This window comes from Camelus ferus, chromosome 19 (assembly GCF_009834535.1).
Source record: "Camelus ferus isolate YT-003-E chromosome 19, BCGSAC_Cfer_1.0, whole genome shotgun sequence".
Taxonomy (NCBI): Eukaryota; Metazoa; Chordata; class Mammalia; order Artiodactyla; family Camelidae; genus Camelus; species Camelus ferus.
The window spans coordinates 36,355,369-36,375,544 of record NC_045714.1 but is presented as its reverse complement, the minus strand read 5'-3'; the positions used below and the strand labels follow the sequence as shown (position 1 = coordinate 36,375,544).

The window sequence follows — 20,176 nt, the reverse complement described above, 5'->3', positions numbered from 1 at the left end:
CCCTGGGTCTTGCCCCTGCCCAGCCCCTGGGACCCTGGCATGGCCATCCCTTTCTTGAGGCCTCAATTTCCCCATCTTAAAGGTGGAAAGTTGGTCAGAATGGACTCCTCTGAGGGGAAGTTCCAGGCCAAGCTGGAGACTGGGCAGACCACCCCCACCTGCTCTGTGAGGTCACAGTGCCAACGGCAGCACTTGACCCAGGCAGATTCCACACAGCACCTTCCAGGGAACTCTAGGGGGAGGCGGCAGCGGCAGCTACTTCCTCCTCGCCAGCTCCCAGAGAGCCCCACCACTAACTCCCCGTCCTAGAGAAGGAAGCAATGCCACGGTCCTCAAGAAGCCCTGGGGACTCGTGTGACCCACCCCAAGATGTGGCCCACGTCCTCAGGGATGCCAGGCCCAGGAGGTGAGGACAGCAGCCCTCCCTCTGCCCAGCCCTTTACAGTTTACAAAACTCTGCCCCTCTGCCTTTCTTGGAAGTGAGCAGACATTAGCAGCTACACTCCCAGATGCAGCACCTGAGGTCAGAGAACTTTGGGAGTGGCTTTCCTAAAGTCTCCCAGCCAGGAAGTGGTGGAGCAGTCATCCTTTCAGCACGTGCTCTTTGAGCACCTGCTGTATGCCAGGCGCTGGGCAGAGTGCTGGGGGGACGGCGTTGCACCAGCCGGACATGCTCCCTGCCCCGCCAGAGCTCACGTGAAGGAGACAGATAGTAAACCAGGAAACACGCATCTCTGCTGTCTGTATCAGTAGGAGGCCTCCGGTTGCAGGTGATAGAAATTCCCACTCAAAATGGTGCCTACCTCTGGGCCCCCTAGACAGGTGTACATCCCAAGAGGGTGTACAAAGCAAGCCACTGGGGTGAGGGGGAAATTATTAGAACTTCAGTGTGTATTTTTTTTAGCTCATCCTCTTTTAATTTATATTTCTCAGGAATATATAAAGTTTGTACGTTTGAAAGGGTAAACTATGTTAGCACACTTGGAGAGATATATACATATATAACATACATTGGGGGTATAATCAAAAATGAGGTTTGGAGATCATTACCTGAAGAAATAAAGAAAAAATGTACAACATAGGGAATATAGAAAACATTTTATAATAACTATAAATGAAGTATAACCTTTAAAAATTGTGACTCACTATATTATATATCTGTAACTTAGAAAATAGTGTACGTCAACTATACTTCAGTTTTTTAAATTTTTTAAAGAAATGAAGAAAATTTATCTCACATACCAAAAAGATACCAAGATGTGGGTGGCTCCAGAGAACATTAATTCCGCAGATCTGCAATGCCACCCAAGACCCAGGTTCCTGCCACCTTTTTGCTCTCTCTTTTGACCTCCTCTCATAGTCACCAATGGCTGCCACCAATCCAGGGGTCACGCAGAAGCCTGGTTGTGTAGGGAGGAAGGAGAGTGGGCATTGTATCCTGCGGGTCTCAGTTTAGCAATGAGGAAACCTTTCCCCCAAGTCCCAGACCCCCACACCCAGCCTACAGGCCCCCTGCAGACTTCCCCCGCCTTGAGCCCACAGCAAGGGGACTGAGAGTATTGCAACAGCCTGAGACCAACCAAGACCGTCTAAATCACACGAGAGAGAAGAGGACCAGGGACCGAAATCAGCCTTCTTCCAACAAGAGAAAGGAGTGGTTCTTGAAAGGACAACTGCCTGTGACTTCCACGGCAAACTGAGTTTTTTTCCCTCTAAAAAGACCTGGACTAGGGGGTCAGCCAGACCTGGTCCATCCCTGATCCACAGACCTGTGGTCTTGAGCAAACTTCTCTGCAATTCACTTTCTCCATCTGGAACATGGGGACACTGTGCTCCTTGTAAACTGTACAATGCAATTGTGGATCTTTTCATTGGCAGGATCATCCAGCGAGGCCGGAACATCTGCAGGATGGCAGAGGAGCCCTTGCCAAACACAAGTGAGACGGGAGAGGAGAGGGGAGCCCTGGGGTCTTTGTGGGCAGTGAGGGGCTGAGGCTCAGAGACATCAAGCGGCCAATCCAGGGCCCAATCCACCCAGCAAGGGGCAGGGCAGGGGGCAAGGATGCTGGCACCAAGTCCTGGGTGCTCCCCCAGTGTCTGCAGGCACCATGTCCCAGAAGCTGGCAGCAACGTGACAGCCCTGTGCTCTCTGCAGGTGACGCCTTCCTGCTGCCTATCCGCATCAATGTCCCGGCTCCAGGCCTGATGCAGTGCGTGCTGGGATGCATGTGTACGTATACACTGAAGAGCTGGCTTCCCAGCAGTGTGGGCCTGGGAAGAGGGCCCAGCCTCAGGCCAGGCTGACCTGGAGGCGGGGCGAAGGCCAGTGCTGGGCTGCAGGGGCGGGAGAGAGCTGCAGGTGGCGCTCTGGAGGGCTTCTCATCAGAGGTGCCAGTGATGTCATTCCAGCGAGGATCTCTTTGGTGGTTGGAGAGAGGGAGTGGTAGGGCGACTTGCTGTTTAGAGGAGGAGCTAACTGCCAGCACCCCCTGCTCTGCCGGCAGCCTGGTCACTGGGCCAGGAGGCCACTGGGGAAATCATGGCAATGATTTGAGGCAACTCACCCTCACTTCAAGGACACGGTTCTGACCACACCCTAAAGACTGGTCTTCTACTTCCATGTCCATCCACCCACCCTCCACTTATTTATCCATTCAGTCATCTATCCAACCATCTGTCCACATAGCCATCTGTTGTAATATCCATGCATCCCATTTGTTCATCCACCCATCCATTCACTAAGTCAGTTCATACATACCTTTGTTAATACTCACACCCGCCCGGTCATCCACCCATCCAGCCTTCTGTCCCTCCTCTCACTCTCCCTTCCTGTCATCCATCTTCCAGTTCATGCATCTTCCAAGCCATTCTCTCACCCATTCTTCCATCCACCCACATGTCCTTCCACCTACTCTCCATCCTGTACCCTTTCTGTTTGCCTAGCTCCACACTGGGCAATGTTGGGGAGCCAGGGATGTCCTGGACAAGGATTCTTCCACGAGATGCTCTCAGTACATGCTCCCAAGTCACTTTTATGTATTTATTGACTGCCAGTTGCAAGCAGTGCTTACTATCGGTCCATTACTCACTCCAAGCTGGTACTTACCCAGAAGCAGAGCCAGGGACTGTCCTGGGCTCAATCAGCAAATTGAGAGGGTCTCCCAGCAACAGGGTCTCACCCCCTGTGAGCTGCTGTAGGATAAGAAGGAGGTTGCAGCTCCTCCCTGCTGTCTCCTCCACAGCCTGGATCACCTGCCTGGCCTGCTTCCTGAGGACTCAGGCCCACCAGGTTCTGTTTGGCACGTGCAGGTGAGCAGGGGCAGGGGAGGGGAGGGTTATGGGGACTGGGACCGTGCAGCTGGTGACCATGGCAGCCCCATCACTAATCGGGACCTCCCCTTGATCACCAAAACATATAAGCTATCCCAAACCAGGCTTTTATCAAATCCCCTCACCCTAGAACCCACTGTGGCTCCCTGTCACCCCAGCACCTCAGCCTGTGGCCCTCTGAAATATTGCCCCACCCTTCCTTTCCAAACTCCCCTTATCCCACTTTCTGCTGTGGACCCTTTGGGCCAGCAAAGGGTCCACACTCCATGGACCCACTATTTCTATTCCCACCTCCGTGCCTTTGCACACGCTGTTCTTCCTGCCGGGAATGCCTGCCCCTTTCCTTCCTTTCCCAATTCTTCCACGTGAAAATGCGTCTGCAGTTCTTTCCTTTACTTTCTAAACATTTCCTTAACGTCTACCCTGGGCCCAGCCTTGGCCTCCACCATACCTGAGCTCCCCGTCAGATAGCAAAGGCAGACACCAAAAACAGTGCCCACCTGGGAGTGTTGGCTCTGGAGGTTGGAGGCAGAGGGGACATTTGAACTGAACCCTGATGGATGCATTAACCAGGAGAGAAGAGAGGGGACAACCAGTAAGTACATAGATGGAGAGAGGGACTGAGAAGGACGTGGGTATGAGTGGATCTCTGATGGCTCCAAATACTGGAGAAAGAGCTTTCTTTCCTCTGAGATGCTGTGGAGCCACTGAACACGGCCAGCATCTTGGAGACAGCATCACTGCCCAGATTGGGACCTACCCCCCAGAGTGGGAAAGGGGCAAGGAAAGGCCAGGCTGAGACTCACCAGCCTGTGCAAAGCCCTGCCTCACCCTGACCACGGCGTCTCTGTTTTCCAGATGCAAGCTGCTCTTCCAGAAGCTCATGGAGAAGACAGGCGTTCTGATCCTCTGTGCTTTTGGTGCGTGTCCAGGGCCCTGCCCCAGGCTGGGGGGGTCTCCCTGGGCTCTTGCCCATCATGGGGAGGGCAGAGTGAAGGCTCTGGCACTGACTATGTGACACTGTGTGAGACGCTGCCCCTCTGTGAGCCTCAGTGTCCTCGTCAGTGTCCTTCAGTGTCTATCAACGTCCTCAGTGTCCCTACTGTCTTCTAATAAGTGTTGCTGTGAGGACTAAACAAAAAGATGTCCAAGAAAAATTTTTGAAAGCTAAGAAAAACTTTGAAAATGGTAAAGCTCTCTCCAAACCATGTTACGCCAATCATTACATTCCGCCTCTCTCTGGGTTTCTGTGGCTTCCTTCCAGCTGCCACCACCACCTCCCATGTCACAGCTTTGTTTTCTCCAACAAGGCAATCTCCTCCCTCGGCTCGAGTAGATCAGGGTGTGTGTAGGGCAGGGCGTAGGGGGAACTTTCCTAGGAAATTAGAAATTCCTGGGTAACATAACCTAACAAATAAGATTTTTTAAAATAACAGCTTTATTGAGATGTAATTCACATACTATGAAGCACAATTTTAAGGTGTGTAATTCAGTGGGTTTTCGTATATTCACAAAGTAGTGCATCCATCACCACGATCACATTCCAGTATTTTCACGGCCCCAAAATAAACTCCCCAGTCCCTGGGGAAGCAGTCATTCCCCAGGCCCCATTCCCCCAGACATAGGCAACCACTAATCTATTTTCTGGCTCTATAGATTTGCCTATTCTGGACATTTCATATAAATAGAATCATATAATATGTTGTCCCTGTGGCTTCTTTCATTTATCATAATGTTTTCAAAGCTCATCCATGTTGTTGTAAGTATAACCATTTCATTCCTTTTTATAGCTGAAAAATCCTTTGTACAGATGTGCTACATTTTGTTTATCCGTCCATCAGTCAGTAGATATCGGGATTGTTCCTGCTTCCTGGCTGTTATCAATAATGCTGCTATGAACATTCCTATAAAATTTTCGCACGGACACACGTTTTCAATTCTCTCGGATATACACCTTGGTGTAGAATTGCGGGGTCATGTGGTAATTCTGTGTTCAACCATCTGAGGAATTGCCAAACCTTGTTACCAAGGGCTGAACCATTTTACATTCCCACCAGCAATGGGTGAGGGTTCCCACTGTTAATGTCTGCCTCTTATTTTAGCCAGCCTAGGGGGTGTGCAGTGGTATCTCACTGTGGTTTTTATTTCATTTCCCTAATGATGTTAAGCATCTTTTCCTGTGCTTATTGGTCACTGGCATATCTTTTTTGGAGAAAGGTCTATTCAGATCTTTGCCCATTTTTATATTTTATATTGGGTTTTTTGTGTTGTTGTTAATGAGTTATTAGGGTTCCTAATACAGTCTGGATACAAGTCCCTTATCAGATATATGATTTGCAAATATTTTCTCTTATTTTGTGGGTTGTCTTTCTTGTCCTTTGCAGCACAAAATTTTAAAATTTTAACTAAGTCCAAGCTATCTATGTTTTCTTTTGTGCTCTTGGTGTCATTGCCTAACCCAAAGCCATGAGGGTTTACTCCTGTGTTTTCTCTTAAAATTTTTATAGTTTTAGCCCTTACATTTAGATACATAGTCCATTTTTCAGTTAATTTTTGTATATGGTGGGAGGTAAGTGTCCAACCTTATTCTTTTGAATGTAGATATACAGTTGCTCCAGCACCATTTATTGAGAAGAGCATTCTTTCCCCCACTGAATTGTCTGGCACCCTTATTGAAAATCAATTGACCATAAATATGAGGGTTCATGTCTGGATTAATTCTCAGTTCTGTTCCGTTGATCTGTATGTCTGTTTGCTAATCCTACCCTGGATTGAGTGCTAAAGCTTTATAGTAAGTTTTGAACTGTATAAGTGTGAGTCCTCCAAATTTGTTCTTTTTAAGATTGTTTTGGCTGTTATGGATTCCTTACGTCTCCATATGAACTTTAGGATCAGCTTTCCCATTTCTGCAAAAAAGGCCATAGGGATTGCATTGACCATAGATGAATTTGGGGAGCAGTGTCACCTTAAGAATATTAAGTCTTCCAATCCATGAACATTGGGCTGTCTTTCCATGATTGATTGATATCTCTACATCTTCTTTCATTTCTTTTAATGAGGTTTTATAGTTCTCAGAATGCAAGTTTTATGCTTCTTTTGTTAAATTTACTCCTAAATATTTCATTCTTTGAGATGCTACTATAAATGGAATTGTTTTCTTAATTTCATTTTCAGATAGTTCACTGCTAGTGTTTAGAAATACAGTCATCCCTCAATATCCGCAGGGGAATTGGTTCCAGGAGCCCCTGTATGTACCAAAATCTGGAGATACTCAAGTCTCTTATATTAAATCACACAGTACAATGGATAGAGTCAGCCTGCCTTACCTGCAGGTTTTGCATGCACGGATTCCACCAACCGCGGATGGAAATTTTGATCAACAGTTGATTGACTCTGTGGATGTGAAACACCTCAATATGGAGGGCAGACTGTATATTTATTGAAAAAAATACAAGTGCAGGTAAGTGGACTCCCACAGTTCAAACCCTTGTTGTCAGAGGTCAACTGCACAGTTGATTTTTGTGTACTGACCTTGTATCCTACAACCTTGCTGAACTCATCGATTACTTCTGACACGGGGCAAGACACCCAGTGTTGGATACTTTAGAATTTCCATAGGCAAGATCAGGTCATTTGCCTTTTATTTCTTTTTCTTGATTAATTGACCTGGTTTGAATCTCCAGAATACTGTTAAATAGAGATGGCAAGAGCAGACATCCTGGTCTTGTTCCTGGTCTTAGGGAGAATGCATCCAACCTTTCACCGTTAAGTATGACGTTAGCTTTGGGTTTTTCATAAATGGCCTTTATCAGATTGAGGAAGTTTCATTCTGTTCCTGGTTTGTTGAGTGTTTTATCATGAACAACAAATAGGGTTTAAAGGCTTTTCATAATGGCTTGAATGATGGGGTTTCAGGCAGCATGGAGATCATAAAATGCAGGAGAGACCACGCCCTTTTTTCTTTTCATCAGTTATCCCCAGCAGGACTGAGACAAGGAAGGAAGAGGAAACATGGATTATTTGATTTACATGAGACACTTTGCATATATGATGTCATTCAATCATGAAGTGGATATTAGCATTATTTCCATTTTGCAGAGAAGGAAACTGAGGTATAGAGAGATTAAGTAAATTCTCCCAATGCTGCACAATACTAGTATATGGCAAGGCTGGGATTTGAATCCAGGTGCCTTAACTCCAGAGCCTAAGCTCAACTTTTCACTGAAATGGCTCATTCTCATTCCCCTGGCCCCACAGGGTTCTGGATATGCTCTATGCACTTACCGTCCAAAATGGAAGTCTGGCAGGTGAGTATATGCTCTTTTCAGGCCCTACCACTGACTGGCCTCACCCCAACCAGTCAATGTCAACTTCATAAGCTCCTTTCACTCTTACCGCATCTGAACCCTACTCAGTTTCTGACTCATTTCAGCTCCAAATCTCTGCCTTTGCCATGCCACCCACCTCGAACCCATCTCTCCCGCCAAAATGTGACTTTCAAGGACCAGATGCATAGTCCCTCCTCTAGTATGCCTCTCCTGCCACTCAATCCCAGAGGTGACCCATCTCTCCCTTATCAAGGCCCCACCTAAAGTGGGATAGTGAGGCCAGAGAAGACATTCCTCTTTCTACTCAAGGCAGTTTATTCTTCTGCTCAAATGAGATGAGACCATTTTCTTTGTGTTCCTGGGGAGGAAGGAGGAGGAAATCAGCAGCCAGAGCTCTCTGTCTGAGGACAGCAAAGAGTCTCAAAAGGCCTAGAGAGAAAGGATCTGATGTGCCTGTCCCTCCCTCTCCTCTTATGAACTCTACTATATGCTTCAAGATCCAGCTAAAATATCACCTCCTCCAGAAACACCCAAGCAGAGGTATCCAAACCTCCCTCTCTCTTCCCACAATTTTCTGTAATTATTAATGCAATTTTTTATAATCATAACTTATTTCCCCAACTGTATTGGAAGTCCTTAAAGGCAGAGCCAGATCTGATTCATTCCAGTAATGTCCACTTCAAGGCCAAGCACAAGGTTGCCATGATCAATATTGGTCATCTAGATGTCCAGATGAGAGTGTGAATGGAGGGAGTAGATGTAGGGATGGGGGGAAATGGATGGGAGATAGATGGATCGATGAATGAAAGAGCCTATGGATACGAGTGAGGATGGGAAATCGAAGGGGATATACCTAAGTAAATGGATGGGTGGATGGATGGATGGATGGATGGATGAATGGATAGTTGAATAGAATGGTGGATAGATGGGAGGGTAGCTGGATGCATGCACGCATAGATTGATGAGAGGGTCAGAGGAGAAGATAAGGTAGATGGATAGGAGGGGAGATGGATGAGGAAGATTGGATAAATGGAGGAGCAGATGGATGGGAAAGGGTGGATGGATGGGATGGTAGATGGGTGGGAGGGTCTGTGAATGTGGATGAGGATGGATGAATAAAAAGGAGACTAAATTGGATTTTGAATGGATGGTAGGTGGGTGGGTGGGTGGATGGAAGAATACATAGGAAAGTGGATGAAAGGATGGATTTATAGTTGTGGGAGGATGGATGGAAGAAGATCTATTGGGCCCAGATTTGGCCGTCTGAAGGAGAATCCTTGCTTTCCTCAACACCCTACCAGGATGACAGCATAAGGAGTCCACTGCAAAGCTTGAGGTAAGAAGAATCTGCTCAGTAGTCCTATTATCACCTAAAAACCAGAGCTATAACAAGGACTGGGGATGTACTGGCTAAGAATGTGGACTCTGCAGTCAGACCAAACTGGGTTTAAATACCAGCTCCCATATTCCTTCCCGACTGAACTTAAGCAAGTCAGTTCACTTCTCTGGGGCTTTGACCCCTCTGTTAGGAGATGAAACATACCACCCACTTTGTTCTAGGTAATTATGGGTATTACAGAAGATGTAAACTCTCTTAAATAGTTCTGGACCATAGTAAGTGCTCAGCCAATGGTACCTGAAAAGAAATTTTAACCAACAAGACACTACCTGATGGTAGCATCCTTAACTGCATATAAAATATTTGAATATTTGGAAGGAATGAGCTGGGTTTAAGGATATTCCAAGCATATGTAATGTTTTGAAGATAAGTACCTTCTGGGTAGGTCCAGAAGAGTGGGAAAATGTGAAGCTAGTTCTTTGTGGGCTGACTGGCAAAGGTAGAAGCTGAGGTTGATAGTAGCAGCATCACAAATCAGTCTATGTTCTCACTCCTTGTTTGCAAGGATGTACCAAGAGAAGGTACGACATCACACTGGGGAAATCCAGGACCTCCGAGGTGACGTGAATCAGCTCATTGCCAAGCTCCAGGAGATGGAAGCCATGTCAGATGAGGTGAGATGCTGGCCATTCTGCCCCCAAACACCTATCTTCTCTCTTTGTTTGATGCTCTGATCCTCATTTCCCAAGTTTTGGTGGCACACATCCCCCAGTAATTTCCTGGGAAAGAGTCAAATAGGAGGTATATTAATTTTTTTAACTTGCATGTTTGAAAATGTCTTTATTCTACTGTTGCACTTGATTGATAGTTTGGCTGGGTATAGAATTCCAGATAGGAAGTAGTTTCCTCTGAGAATTTTGAAAAAGGTCCACTGTTGTGTTCTATTTTATACTGTTGCTATAGAGAAGTCTAATGGCACTCATTATCGGTCCTTTGAGTGTGGTCTGTTTTTATCCCTTGGAATTTGTAGGATATTTTTTTGTCCCTGGTGTTCTGTACTTAACCTGCTTGGGGGATTGCTGACCCCATTGGCAGCCTTTTCTTCCAGGGGAAAGCTTGGATTCTCAGCCTCTAATTGTACCTCATTCATGCTAAGCATGTGCTCTACCACTTGAGCTATACCCTCCCCTCTGACTCACTTCTTTTAGGGCAGCAGTTCTCAAAGTGTGGCCCCCATTCCAGCAGTGTCAGCATTACCCAAGAAGAAAGTCCTTGGGGCTGCCTCTTACCAGTGTGACTGCATATGAGTTACCCTCCTGTGCCTCAGTTTCTCCTTATTAAAATGGGGATGATGGTAGTGTAACCTCCCAGGGCTGCTGGGAGGGGGTAAGTGTGAACATATGTGAAGCCCTGGGCTCTAGTAGTGGCTTTGTAAGTCTCAGCTCTCACCCTCACAAAAGTGGGAGTTGGACCTGGGTATAATCCCATCTTACAGACAAGAAAATCAAAGCAGGGAGGGTAGAGCTCAGTGGTAGAGCACATGCTTAGCATGCATGAGGTCATGGGTTTGATCCCCTGTACCTCCATTAAAGAAAAAATAATAAAAATAAATAAATAAACCTAATTACCTCCCCCCACAAAAAATTGTTCAAAGAAAGAAAAGAAAAATTAAAATTAAAGAAAGAAAATAGAGAATCAGGGGGCAGGGGGCAGTAACTAGACCAAGGGTGCACAGCAGAAAAGGTCTGTCTGACTCCAGGCCCCCTGCCCTTAACTTCACTGAGACTCCTGTCTCATGTGTGACACCCATCGCAGCAGGTGTGAAGGCATTGAGAAAACCCAGTAGGTGGGGTGGGGGCAGCCCTGCGTGTGGACCAGCCCTGCGTGTGGACCAGCCTTGGCCTCCATTGGCAGGGGAAGCAGGTAAAGACAAGTGGGGTCCTGCAGCCACGTCACCTGGCATGAACACACGTGTGGACTAGTGCACAGCTTGTGTCTTCTGCCTTCACAGCAAAAAATGGCCCAGAAAATCATGAAGATGATACAAGGGGATTACATCGAAAAGCCGGACTTCGCCCTGAAGTCGATAGGTGAGTGATTTCCCCCCTCCCCCACTGGTCGGCCACCTCCAGTGTCCCCAGAAACGCTTCAGAGGGTGGATTTCAGTCCTGGTCCAGCGCACACTCTGCTGCTGGGAAGTTGGTCCTCAGGGCGAACCTCTGCCACCCGGCTGGTTTTCTTGCCACAGTTGCCTGTTTTCTCTCAGGGCAGCTGAGGTGGGAGGGGAGGCCCGGAGCAGAAGAACCAGGGTCAGAGGCAGAGAAACAGGGCATCAGTCTAATCTCTCGGGGCCGAGTTTCTTCCTCTGTGAAATGGGTATACTAGTGGCCATAGTAATAATAACTAGGTTATAATAACTAGGTTGACATAAGTGACTACTTTGCACCAGGCAAGGCCAGACAAAGTTTGGTGTAGTAACTCATTTCAGCCTCGCAACCACCCTGTGAAGTGGAGGCTATCTTACTGCTACTATCGTTACTATTAGTACTCCCATTTCCCAGAGGAGAACACCGAGGTCCAGAGAGGACCAGTGACTCTTCCAAAGTCCTCCCCTGGCACATAGGGAGACTCCCCTCCACCAGGCAGAAGCCAGGGCTGCTCAGCTGAGACCCGCCGCCCACCACCTCCCATACAGGGGCCTCCATCGACTTTGAGCAAACGTCCGCCACATACAACCACGACAAGGCTCGCTCCTACTGGAACTGGATCCGGCTGTGGAACTATGCCCAGCCCCCGGACGTGATCCTCGAGGCAGGAGGAGTGGCGGGGGCAAGGGGAGAGTGGCAGGGGCGTGGCCAGGGATCTGGGGGCAGGAGCTGAAAGCAGCGCCTGGGGTGAGAGTGAAGGGGGTGGGGGCCTGGGGCAGAGACAGAGAAAGGGGGCAGTTGATGGGGGTGGGGTGGCTGGGGAGAAGTCGGGGACAAGGGCAAGAGGCGAGAACAGACAGCAGGGACCACTGGGGGCTGGGCAGGGGTAGGGGACGGGAGCAGGAAGGGCCCACCTGCTTCAGTGCTGGAAAGGGCCCCTCACCTAGCCCTCAAGTCTTGAGGGTCAGGGAACCCTCAGGCCCCAAGAAGGCCCCTGCCCTTGCCGTGCTGCGCTAAGGGGAAGGCTCATCCTTGCTGCCTCCAGTCAGGGAAGCTTCCTGGAGTTGGTTGTACTCAAGCCAAACTTCATAGACAGAAAGGATCTGGCTCATCCAGAAGGACCGAGATGGTCCAGGGAGCCAAGGTGGGATGAGGAATCCGTTCTCACCTACCCACCCAGCCTAGCCCTCACTGCATCTGCCCCTTCCAGCCCAACGTGACACCTGGCAACTGCTGGGCCTTCTCGGGTGACCGCGGCCAGGTGACCATCCGACTGGCCCAGAAGGTCTACCTGTCCAACCTGACCCTGCAGCACATCCCCAAGACCATCTCGCTGTCAGGCAGCCTGGACACCGCCCCCAAGGACTTTGTCATCTATGTGAGCATGCTCCGGCAGGGAAGGGTGCTTCACGGAGGGGACAGCTCAGATGGCGTGTGCCAGGCGCTGTGATAAACTGTCACACAACGCACGTAGCCTAGAGGTTCTGGAGATTAAGGCTGGAAATGACCAGGGTTGGGGTAGATGGCAGCCTTCCAGGACACGGGATAGACAGTATTCTGTTTCAACCCAAGCTTTTCAGAGCCTGTGTAGTCTTCAGAGACCACTGAGCTCTCATGTTACTGATAAGGAAACTGAGGTCTAGAGAAAGGACAGGGAAACACCAAGCCTTACAAGTCAGTAGCAGAGTTAGAAGTGGACCCTCAACCTTCTGACTCCCGGTCCGCTGCTCTTCCCTCCCCTTTACTCTGTGCTGCAATGGAACAGTGCCCAAACAGGTAGTGAGCTTCCCATCCTGAGAGGTGTGCAAGCCTCGGCTGGAGAGGGGCGGCACCCTCTGGAGGTCCTGCCTGTACCTGACACTTTCTCCTTGGTTCTGGTTCTCCAGGGCATGGAAGTCTCCTCCAGGGAGGAGGTGTTCCTGGGGGCATTTCAGTTTCAGCCAGAAAACATCATTCAGATGTTCCAGCTCCAGGTACGTGAGAAAGCTGCCTGTGTTGAGCACCTACTATGTGCAGGGCTTTACCCAGAGGGCCCCACCTCATCCCCTAGCAGCCTGAGAAGGTGCACAGGTGTCACTAACGCCCTTGATGGATGAGGAAACAAGAGTCTCAGAGTGATGGAGCCCAGGCTCAGGGCTGAGAGTGAGACCCTGAAGAGACCCACCCCATCCCTGGCTGTCCTGTTTCCCTGACCCACCCAGGAGCCCCACCCCCTACTCCACTACAGGCCCTCCCAGGGACAGCAGGTGTTGAGCAGTTGGGGCCCATCAGGCCAGGGTCACTGTCTCCACACTGGGAGGCCACATAATCAGCACCTGGTCCAACCACAGGCTGGGAAACTGAGGCCTGGAGAGGAGGGAGTTGGGGACAGAAGCAGGATGAGAGGGGGACTGATGGAATGGCCCTGAGCCTCAGTGGAGTATCTGGGTTTGGGAATCAGGATGACATGGGCCCAAATCCTGACCCAGCTACAAATTCTGCATGATCTCAGGCCACACCCTTCCTCTCTGGGCCTCAGTTTCCCCTGGTGTAATTTCCTGGGAGGTTGAGACCATCCAGTGAGATCTCACAGGCCAAGGACCCTTTTTCACTGGCCTCCATCCCCTCTTAAGGGGGAAAAGGGGAGGGGGCCATGCTGCTGGCATCACTGTGTGCCTGGTGCGCATAAGCTATCTCAGCCCCAAGGTCTCTCGTTGTGCTCACGGCAACTCTGGGAAGCAGGTATCACCCCTCCCATCTTGCAGAGGGGGAAGTGCAGCCCAGAGAAGGCAGTGGTTTCCCCAGAGTCCCAGAGCACCTGTGTGCCAGAGCCCAAAGCCTGGGACACGTTCCCAATCACAGTCTGTCTGTCATTCTGGCCTCAGCCCGTTCCATCCCAGTCCCTGAGCATCGGCTTGCTGTGTGGACAGTCCATTCCTCTCTGAGCCTCAGTTTCCCCCACTGAGGAAATAGAGGTTTCCCTGCTCCCTGACTCCCAAACACTCCTCTGGACAGGCCTGGAGGGGGGTGATGCGTGAGCTGCCTCATGTCATGACTCTCTTCCAGAACCAGCCTCCCAGGACTTTTGGGGCAGTCAAGGTGAAGATATCAAGCAACTGGGGGAACCCACGCTTCACCTGCCTGTACCGAGTGCGTGTGCATGGCTCTGTGACTCCACCCAGAGAGCAGCCTAACCAGAGCCCCCATCCCAAAAGAGATTAAAGTTTATTCTTCATGCCCCAGCCCAAGTCTGAGTGTCTTTTGACCCCCAAAAGGGAGGGTGGGCTAGGGTTTGCCTCCTGAGGCCCAGTTAGCAACGATCAGTCCTGTTCTGGGTACCAGGAACCCTTACAACACCCCCATGAAGCCCCATTTCACAGATGGGGACAGTGAAGTCTCCAAGCAAAAAGGTGACTTGCCAGAAGTCACAGCCAGCAAAGGGCAGCACCAGGATTCAGACCCAGACACTCTGACACCCATATGTGGGTCATCTTCCCCTGCTTCAAGTCAAGCTCTGCCCCTGACCCAAGTGTGACCTTGGGCAAGACCCAGCCCTTTCAGTCTCCCTGTCTGTACAATGGGAACAGGATTATGGCCATTGTATCAGATAAGGTGGGAGATGAAGTCTGACCCCTGACCACCACAATGTTTCAACATCACACAGACAATTTACTGTGTGACATTAGACAAGACATACACCCTCTCTGGACTCTATTTTTCCAGGTGTAAATATTTCTAGTCCATTGTGTGCATCAAAAGACAGTATCAACAAAGTAAAAAGGCAACCCACAGAACGGGAGAGAATATTTTCAAATCATGTATCTGATGAGAGATTAATATTCAGAATACATAGAGAACTAAAATGCAACAACAAAAACCAAACAACCCAATTCAAAAATGGGCAAAGGGTTTGAACAGACATTTCTCCCAAGAAGATACACAAATGGCAAAAAAGCATATGAAAACTTGCTCAGCATCACTGATCATTAGGGAAATGCACATCTAAACTGCAATGAGACCACTTCACATCCATTAGGATGGCTATTATCAAAAAAACAAAAAACCCAAAACAGAAAATAGTAACTGTGGATGAAGATGTGGAGAAATTGGACTCCTCATGCACTGTTAGTGGGAATGAATGTGCAGCCACTGTAGAAAACATTATGGCAATTCATCAAAAAATTAAAAATAGAATTACCATATGACTCAGCAATCCCACTTCTGGGTATATATCCAAAAGAACTGAAAGCAGGGTCTCAAAGAGGTATTTATACACCCGTGTTCATAGTAGCATTATTCACAACAGCTGGAAGCAACCTAAGTGTTCATCAACAGATGAAAGGATAAACAAAATGTGGTCTATACATATAATGGAATATTATCCAGTTTTAAAAAGGAAGAGAATTCCACAATACGCTACAACATGGGGGAACCTTGAGGACATTATGCTGAAGGAAATAAGCCAATCACAAAAAGACAAATACAGTATGATTCCACGTGCGTGAGATACCTGGAGTAGTCAAGTTCATAGAGATGGAAGTATAATGGCTGCCAGGGCTGGGGGAGGAGAGGGTGGGGGGTTGGTGTTTAATGGGTACAGAGTCTCAGTTTTACAAAATGGAATGAACTATGGAGATGGATGGTGGTGATGGTTACACAGTATCGTGACTACATTTAAAACCACTGGGCTGTACGCTTGAAAAAGGTTAAGACGGTTAAGTTTTATGTTATATATATTTTACCACAACTTTTAAAATTGGAAAAAAGTTATAAAATATCTTAAATCTTGTACAGGAGAAAATCTGGGATACTTTGGAAACATAGGAAAATCCTATAAATTCTGATAGCACGTTCCATATCATCACTGCGTACTATTAGAAATGCAGACATAAATTTTCTGTTCCCTAAATTAGTCACTCATTTTATGTACATAAGCTTTGTCATAGCCTAGTCCCACCTGTTTTAGTATTTACTCAAGAGCTTATAGAAATGCTGAAACCAGTATCTACTGCGAGTATGTACCATGGTTCCGCCCACGGAGCTCTCAGCACAGAGCAAGGCACCCAGTAGGTGCTGGGTAAATGATGGGTAAACGATCACCGATCACTGAGGTAAATGATCAGGGCCAACCTCCAACCCAACCCCAGGAGATGCTGCCCCGAAGCAGGGCCTTCCAGGCTGGCAGGGTGGCTGAGCTCGAAAGCGCATAGGGATGGAGCCTGCAAGAGAAAGACTTCATACGGGCAGGGGCAGGCCGGTTGAGAGGCTGACAAGGGTTCAGCTGGGCATTACGAAGGTGGATAAATCAGAAATACACTTGTCTCCTGGGAGAGCAGCCTGGACAGGCCCCTGTCCTGCTGCAGAAACTGCCCCTCTGGCCACCCGCCAGGATCCTCACCAGCCCCCGGGGACCCTCCAGCACCCAGCTCCAGGACCTGACCTCTGATGCTCTCAATGGTGGGGTGGGCTTCAAGGGGTCACCTCTCCCTAACCCCTCCCAGCAATCTGTGGACGTGGGAGCCAAACGTATCCAAGCCAGCATTATTTCCATAGTTTTTATGAGAACCATTCTTGTTATCAACAAGAATGTTATTAACACAGCATACTGAGGTTTGGTGAAAAGTAAACCCACAGACACCCCGCTTCCCCCCACAAATGCCTCTTCCAGTCTCTCTGCTCTAGCTGCTCTACATCTTTTCTTCTAGTCGTTTGTTTTTCAAATTTGTTTAAAGTGTCTTTCATTCAGCAGATTTTTTTTTGAAAATTTTACACACATGGTTAAATCAGTCTTTTCCTTTGTAGCTTCTAAGTTGTATGTATTGTCAGGAAAGCCCTGCCCAGTTCCAAGATTATAACAATATACTCCCTATTTTCTTCTACTAATTTTATAATCTATGTATAATATATATGTGCATACCTACACACTATAGATACAATATATGCTTTTAAGTGCACTCACAAGATTTAGATGTATAAAATCTCTTTCATACATCTGGAATTTATTTTTGTGCACAGTGTGAGGTAGGGATCTAGTTTAATTTTTGCTGAATTGCTACCCAAAGGCCACAATATGGTACCACTATCAAATAGTTCATCTTTCCTCTGTAGCTTGGAAACAGAATCAGTGTCTAGCTTCCAGTCTTTTTCACTTCCTTGGGCCCCTGCCTAGTCCTGCACCAAACTGCTCTCTTCAAGTTACTGTAGCTTTGGAAATATGCTGGTATGTGCTATACCACATACCCTCTTATTTCTGTTTCTGATACACTTTCTCTTTCAGACAAACTTTAGAATCAGCTTGCCACGTTGCATTTTTTTAACAGCTAAACTGGCACTGGTTTTATGGATTCACCTGTGGAGGACAAATCTTGTGGCCACATCAGCTCTTCTCTTTCTGGAACATGGTATCTTCTCTCCATGCCTTCAGGTTTTCCTTCAACATCTTTAGTAAAGCGTCATTGCTTTCTTCATGTGACTTCTGTGCTGTTCTTGTCAGATTTAATTCTGGATGTTTCACCAGTTTTAGGGTGACTGTAAATGTGATCTTTACCCTCAGTGACATTCTGTATGGTTGGAGCTGCAGCAAAGGAAACTCGTGTGGCCTCGAGTTCCATGGTCCCCACCCTCTTGAGGGTTCAAGTCAATTCTCCTCATATCATCCAAGCATTCCACTGTGCACAGGTGTGTTCACGCCTGTCACCTCGCCTCCTCCTCACTACCGGGACGAAGCATCCCCACAGGCAAGGTGACAGAGGCTCAGAGAGGTGGAGTGACTTCCTAAAGTCAAACAGTGGGTCATGGTGGAGCTGTGACACCAGCCCAGACCTTCCACACCCGAAGTGCTTGCTCGCCACCCCCGAGCCTTCTCACTGTCATTTCAGATCCCAGTGGGTTCAGGTGGGCCGACTGAGGAAGCGTGAGGGAGGGAAGGATGGCTGGGTCTGTCCCCACAGGGCCCCACAAAGCAGCCTGAGCTCCCTACTGCATCCCAAGATGCTGGGACCATCACCCAGGCCTCACCGGAAGGGCAGAGCCGGGAGGCGCTCCACCCACCAGGGGTCCTATTCTCCAGCAGCCCCCACTGCACGCGGCTCAGCCCCCCGCCTGGATCATCAGGTCCCCCTTATTCACCATGGGTTCCCCCTTCTCCTGCCCCCTACGTGCCCCACGCCCCACAGCCCCTGCCCTCCAAGGCCAATAGGCCCTGGATTGGGCCTTACCATCCACTGCCCCCTTGAACAGACAAGGAGACAGGCCCGAAGGGGACCCAGTCTCACCCAAGGCTGCTACAGAAACCTTTTCAGCCCAGCGTGGGGCAGGGGCTGGTTCCTGTAGGAGAACAAAGGCCTCTCTCCCCCCACCCCCACTCCAGGTCCACAGAGCACAGCACTGGCGGCCATCCACCTGCCATCCAGCCCACACGCTAGCCTGGAGCAGAGGAGTGGGCGGCTGGCCAGGGTGGGAGGCAGCTCTTGCAATGACCAAGACAGGACCGGAGGCACAGAGCGCCAAACCACCTCCCAGGGCCCCCAGAGTGGCGCCTCCGGTAAACCCAGCTCAAGCTCCAGGAATTTCACTAATCCTGCTAATCCCTGGACACCAGGCAGGGTGAGGCTGGGGCTGGCGGACAGGGCCTGGCTTCTCAGAGGCTCAGGGACCCCCTGGACCAGTGATAAGACAACGCCCTGGGCCCCACCCTGGCCTGTGCTCCCTCACGAGTGACCTGGAGGGAGTTGGCCTCTTAGCCTCAGTTTCCCCATATGTACCTGGGAGATGCTAGTCCTCACTGCCTCCCGGCCAGAGGCGAACTGAAGCCCCCAAGATCCTGGTGTGGAAAGCCCTTGTCGACTGCAATCACGTGTATGAACCCCTCACACACACAGCGAGGGAAGTATCACTTTATTTCCCCAAATCACATCCAGCTCCGAGACCCCAGGTATCTAGGCCAGTGGGAAGTCCTATAGTGGTCACAGTGGTTTTTCAGATCCCTTCACCCTCCCAGGGCTCTGGGGATGACTCAGCCCTAGAGAGGAGGGGTCAAGGCTGCTGGTCACCATGTGTCATGGTCACAGCTGGGGAGCCTAAACTTAAGCACCCACATCCATCCCTCTTCACCATGAGGCCTAAGGGCTTATGGGACCTCAAGACTGGCTATCCCTCTCTGGAGTCGCTGCTGGTGGGGTGTCTGGGAAAGGGAGGGCTGGCAGTGACAGGGGTCGGAGGCTGTGATGAGGACTCTCCTGTGGCCCCTGTGAGATGCTAAGGGACCATGGTCTGGCACCCCGACCCTCACCCCAGATCGCCCTCCTATACAGAGCTGGGCCAGGGCAGAAGGCACACACAGATGCCACCCAAGGAAGGAAGGAGCGAGAGGGTGACAATCTCTACAGAGACTTGGGGACCAGGGGAGGTAAAGAGATTTACCTGTAAGTACTTTAACTGTTTTTATATTAAATTATATTATTAAGTAAAAGGTGAAAACTATGCTAATTTTGTAAAAGAATTGGAGCCTTCTGTTGAGAGTCTATGGGCTCCACCTCCGGGGGCGGGAGGGGGGTTCCCTGCCAGCTGCCTTCAGGGAGGCTGAGGTCTGCCCACACCTGCCACCCATCTCATTACTCGCTAAATACCCCTCCATTCTCCTCACTAGCTGGGGAATTTAGCCAATTTCTGAGGGGCACCAGGTCCAGGCTCTGCCCTCCGGGTTCACACCAGCAAGGCTCACTGAGTCTGGAGGCCCTTTTAGGGGGGCCCTTCCCTGTGTCACCCTCTCCAGTGAGGAGCTGCCTCAGAGCAGCCTGGGGCAGGGGCCCAAGCACCACTCCCTGTGTGACTGAGGGCAGATCCCAGCCTCTCTGAGTGAGCCTCGGTTTCCACCAACGTGACCAGAGGCACTGGAGCAAGTGAGCTCTGGCCCTGCTCAGCGTGGAGCCAGCCCCAAGGGGACAGAGGGACAGACAGCAGCCTCCTGGTAACAACAGTAACAGATGGCGCCCTGGGCAACTGGGATGTGCCAAATCTGTCTCCTGCCTCATGTCCTCACCCCAGGAGGTCGG

General features: G+C 49.4%; 1 protein-coding gene across 1 annotated transcript; it reads left to right on the top strand.

The window, feature by feature from the left end:
- The first annotated feature begins 229 nt into the window (after window positions 1–229).
- Window positions 230–14,363, top strand: SUN5 (Sad1 and UNC84 domain containing 5). The gene is made up of 13 exons (XM_006179251.1): window positions 230–406; window positions 1,879–1,937; window positions 2,156–2,230; window positions 3,243–3,309; window positions 4,189–4,250; window positions 7,588–7,637; window positions 8,960–8,994; window positions 9,563–9,671; window positions 11,009–11,087; window positions 11,693–11,808; window positions 12,355–12,522; window positions 13,031–13,117; window positions 14,190–14,363. Exons 1-13 carry the CDS (start codon window positions 321–323, stop codon window positions 14,343–14,345), a joined length of 1,149 nt encoding a protein of 382 aa, XP_006179313.1. The 5' UTR covers window positions 230–320; the 3' UTR covers window positions 14,346–14,363.
- Window positions 14,364–20,176: the final 5,813 nt, after the last annotated feature.

Excerpts from the sequence above, each read along its gene's own strand:
- SUN5 (XM_006179251.1), top strand. The coding sequence starts at position 321 with ATGCCACGGTCCTCAAGAAGCCCTGGGGACTCGTGTGACCCACCCCAA. Across the intron at positions 8,995-9,562 it reads AGTCCACTGCAAAGCTTGAG|GATGTACCAAGAGAAGGTAC; the intron begins GTAAGAAGAATC and ends CTTGTTTGCAAG. Across the intron at positions 11,088-11,692 it reads CTTCGCCCTGAAGTCGATAG|GGGCCTCCATCGACTTTGAG; the intron begins GTGAGTGATTTC and ends CCTCCCATACAG.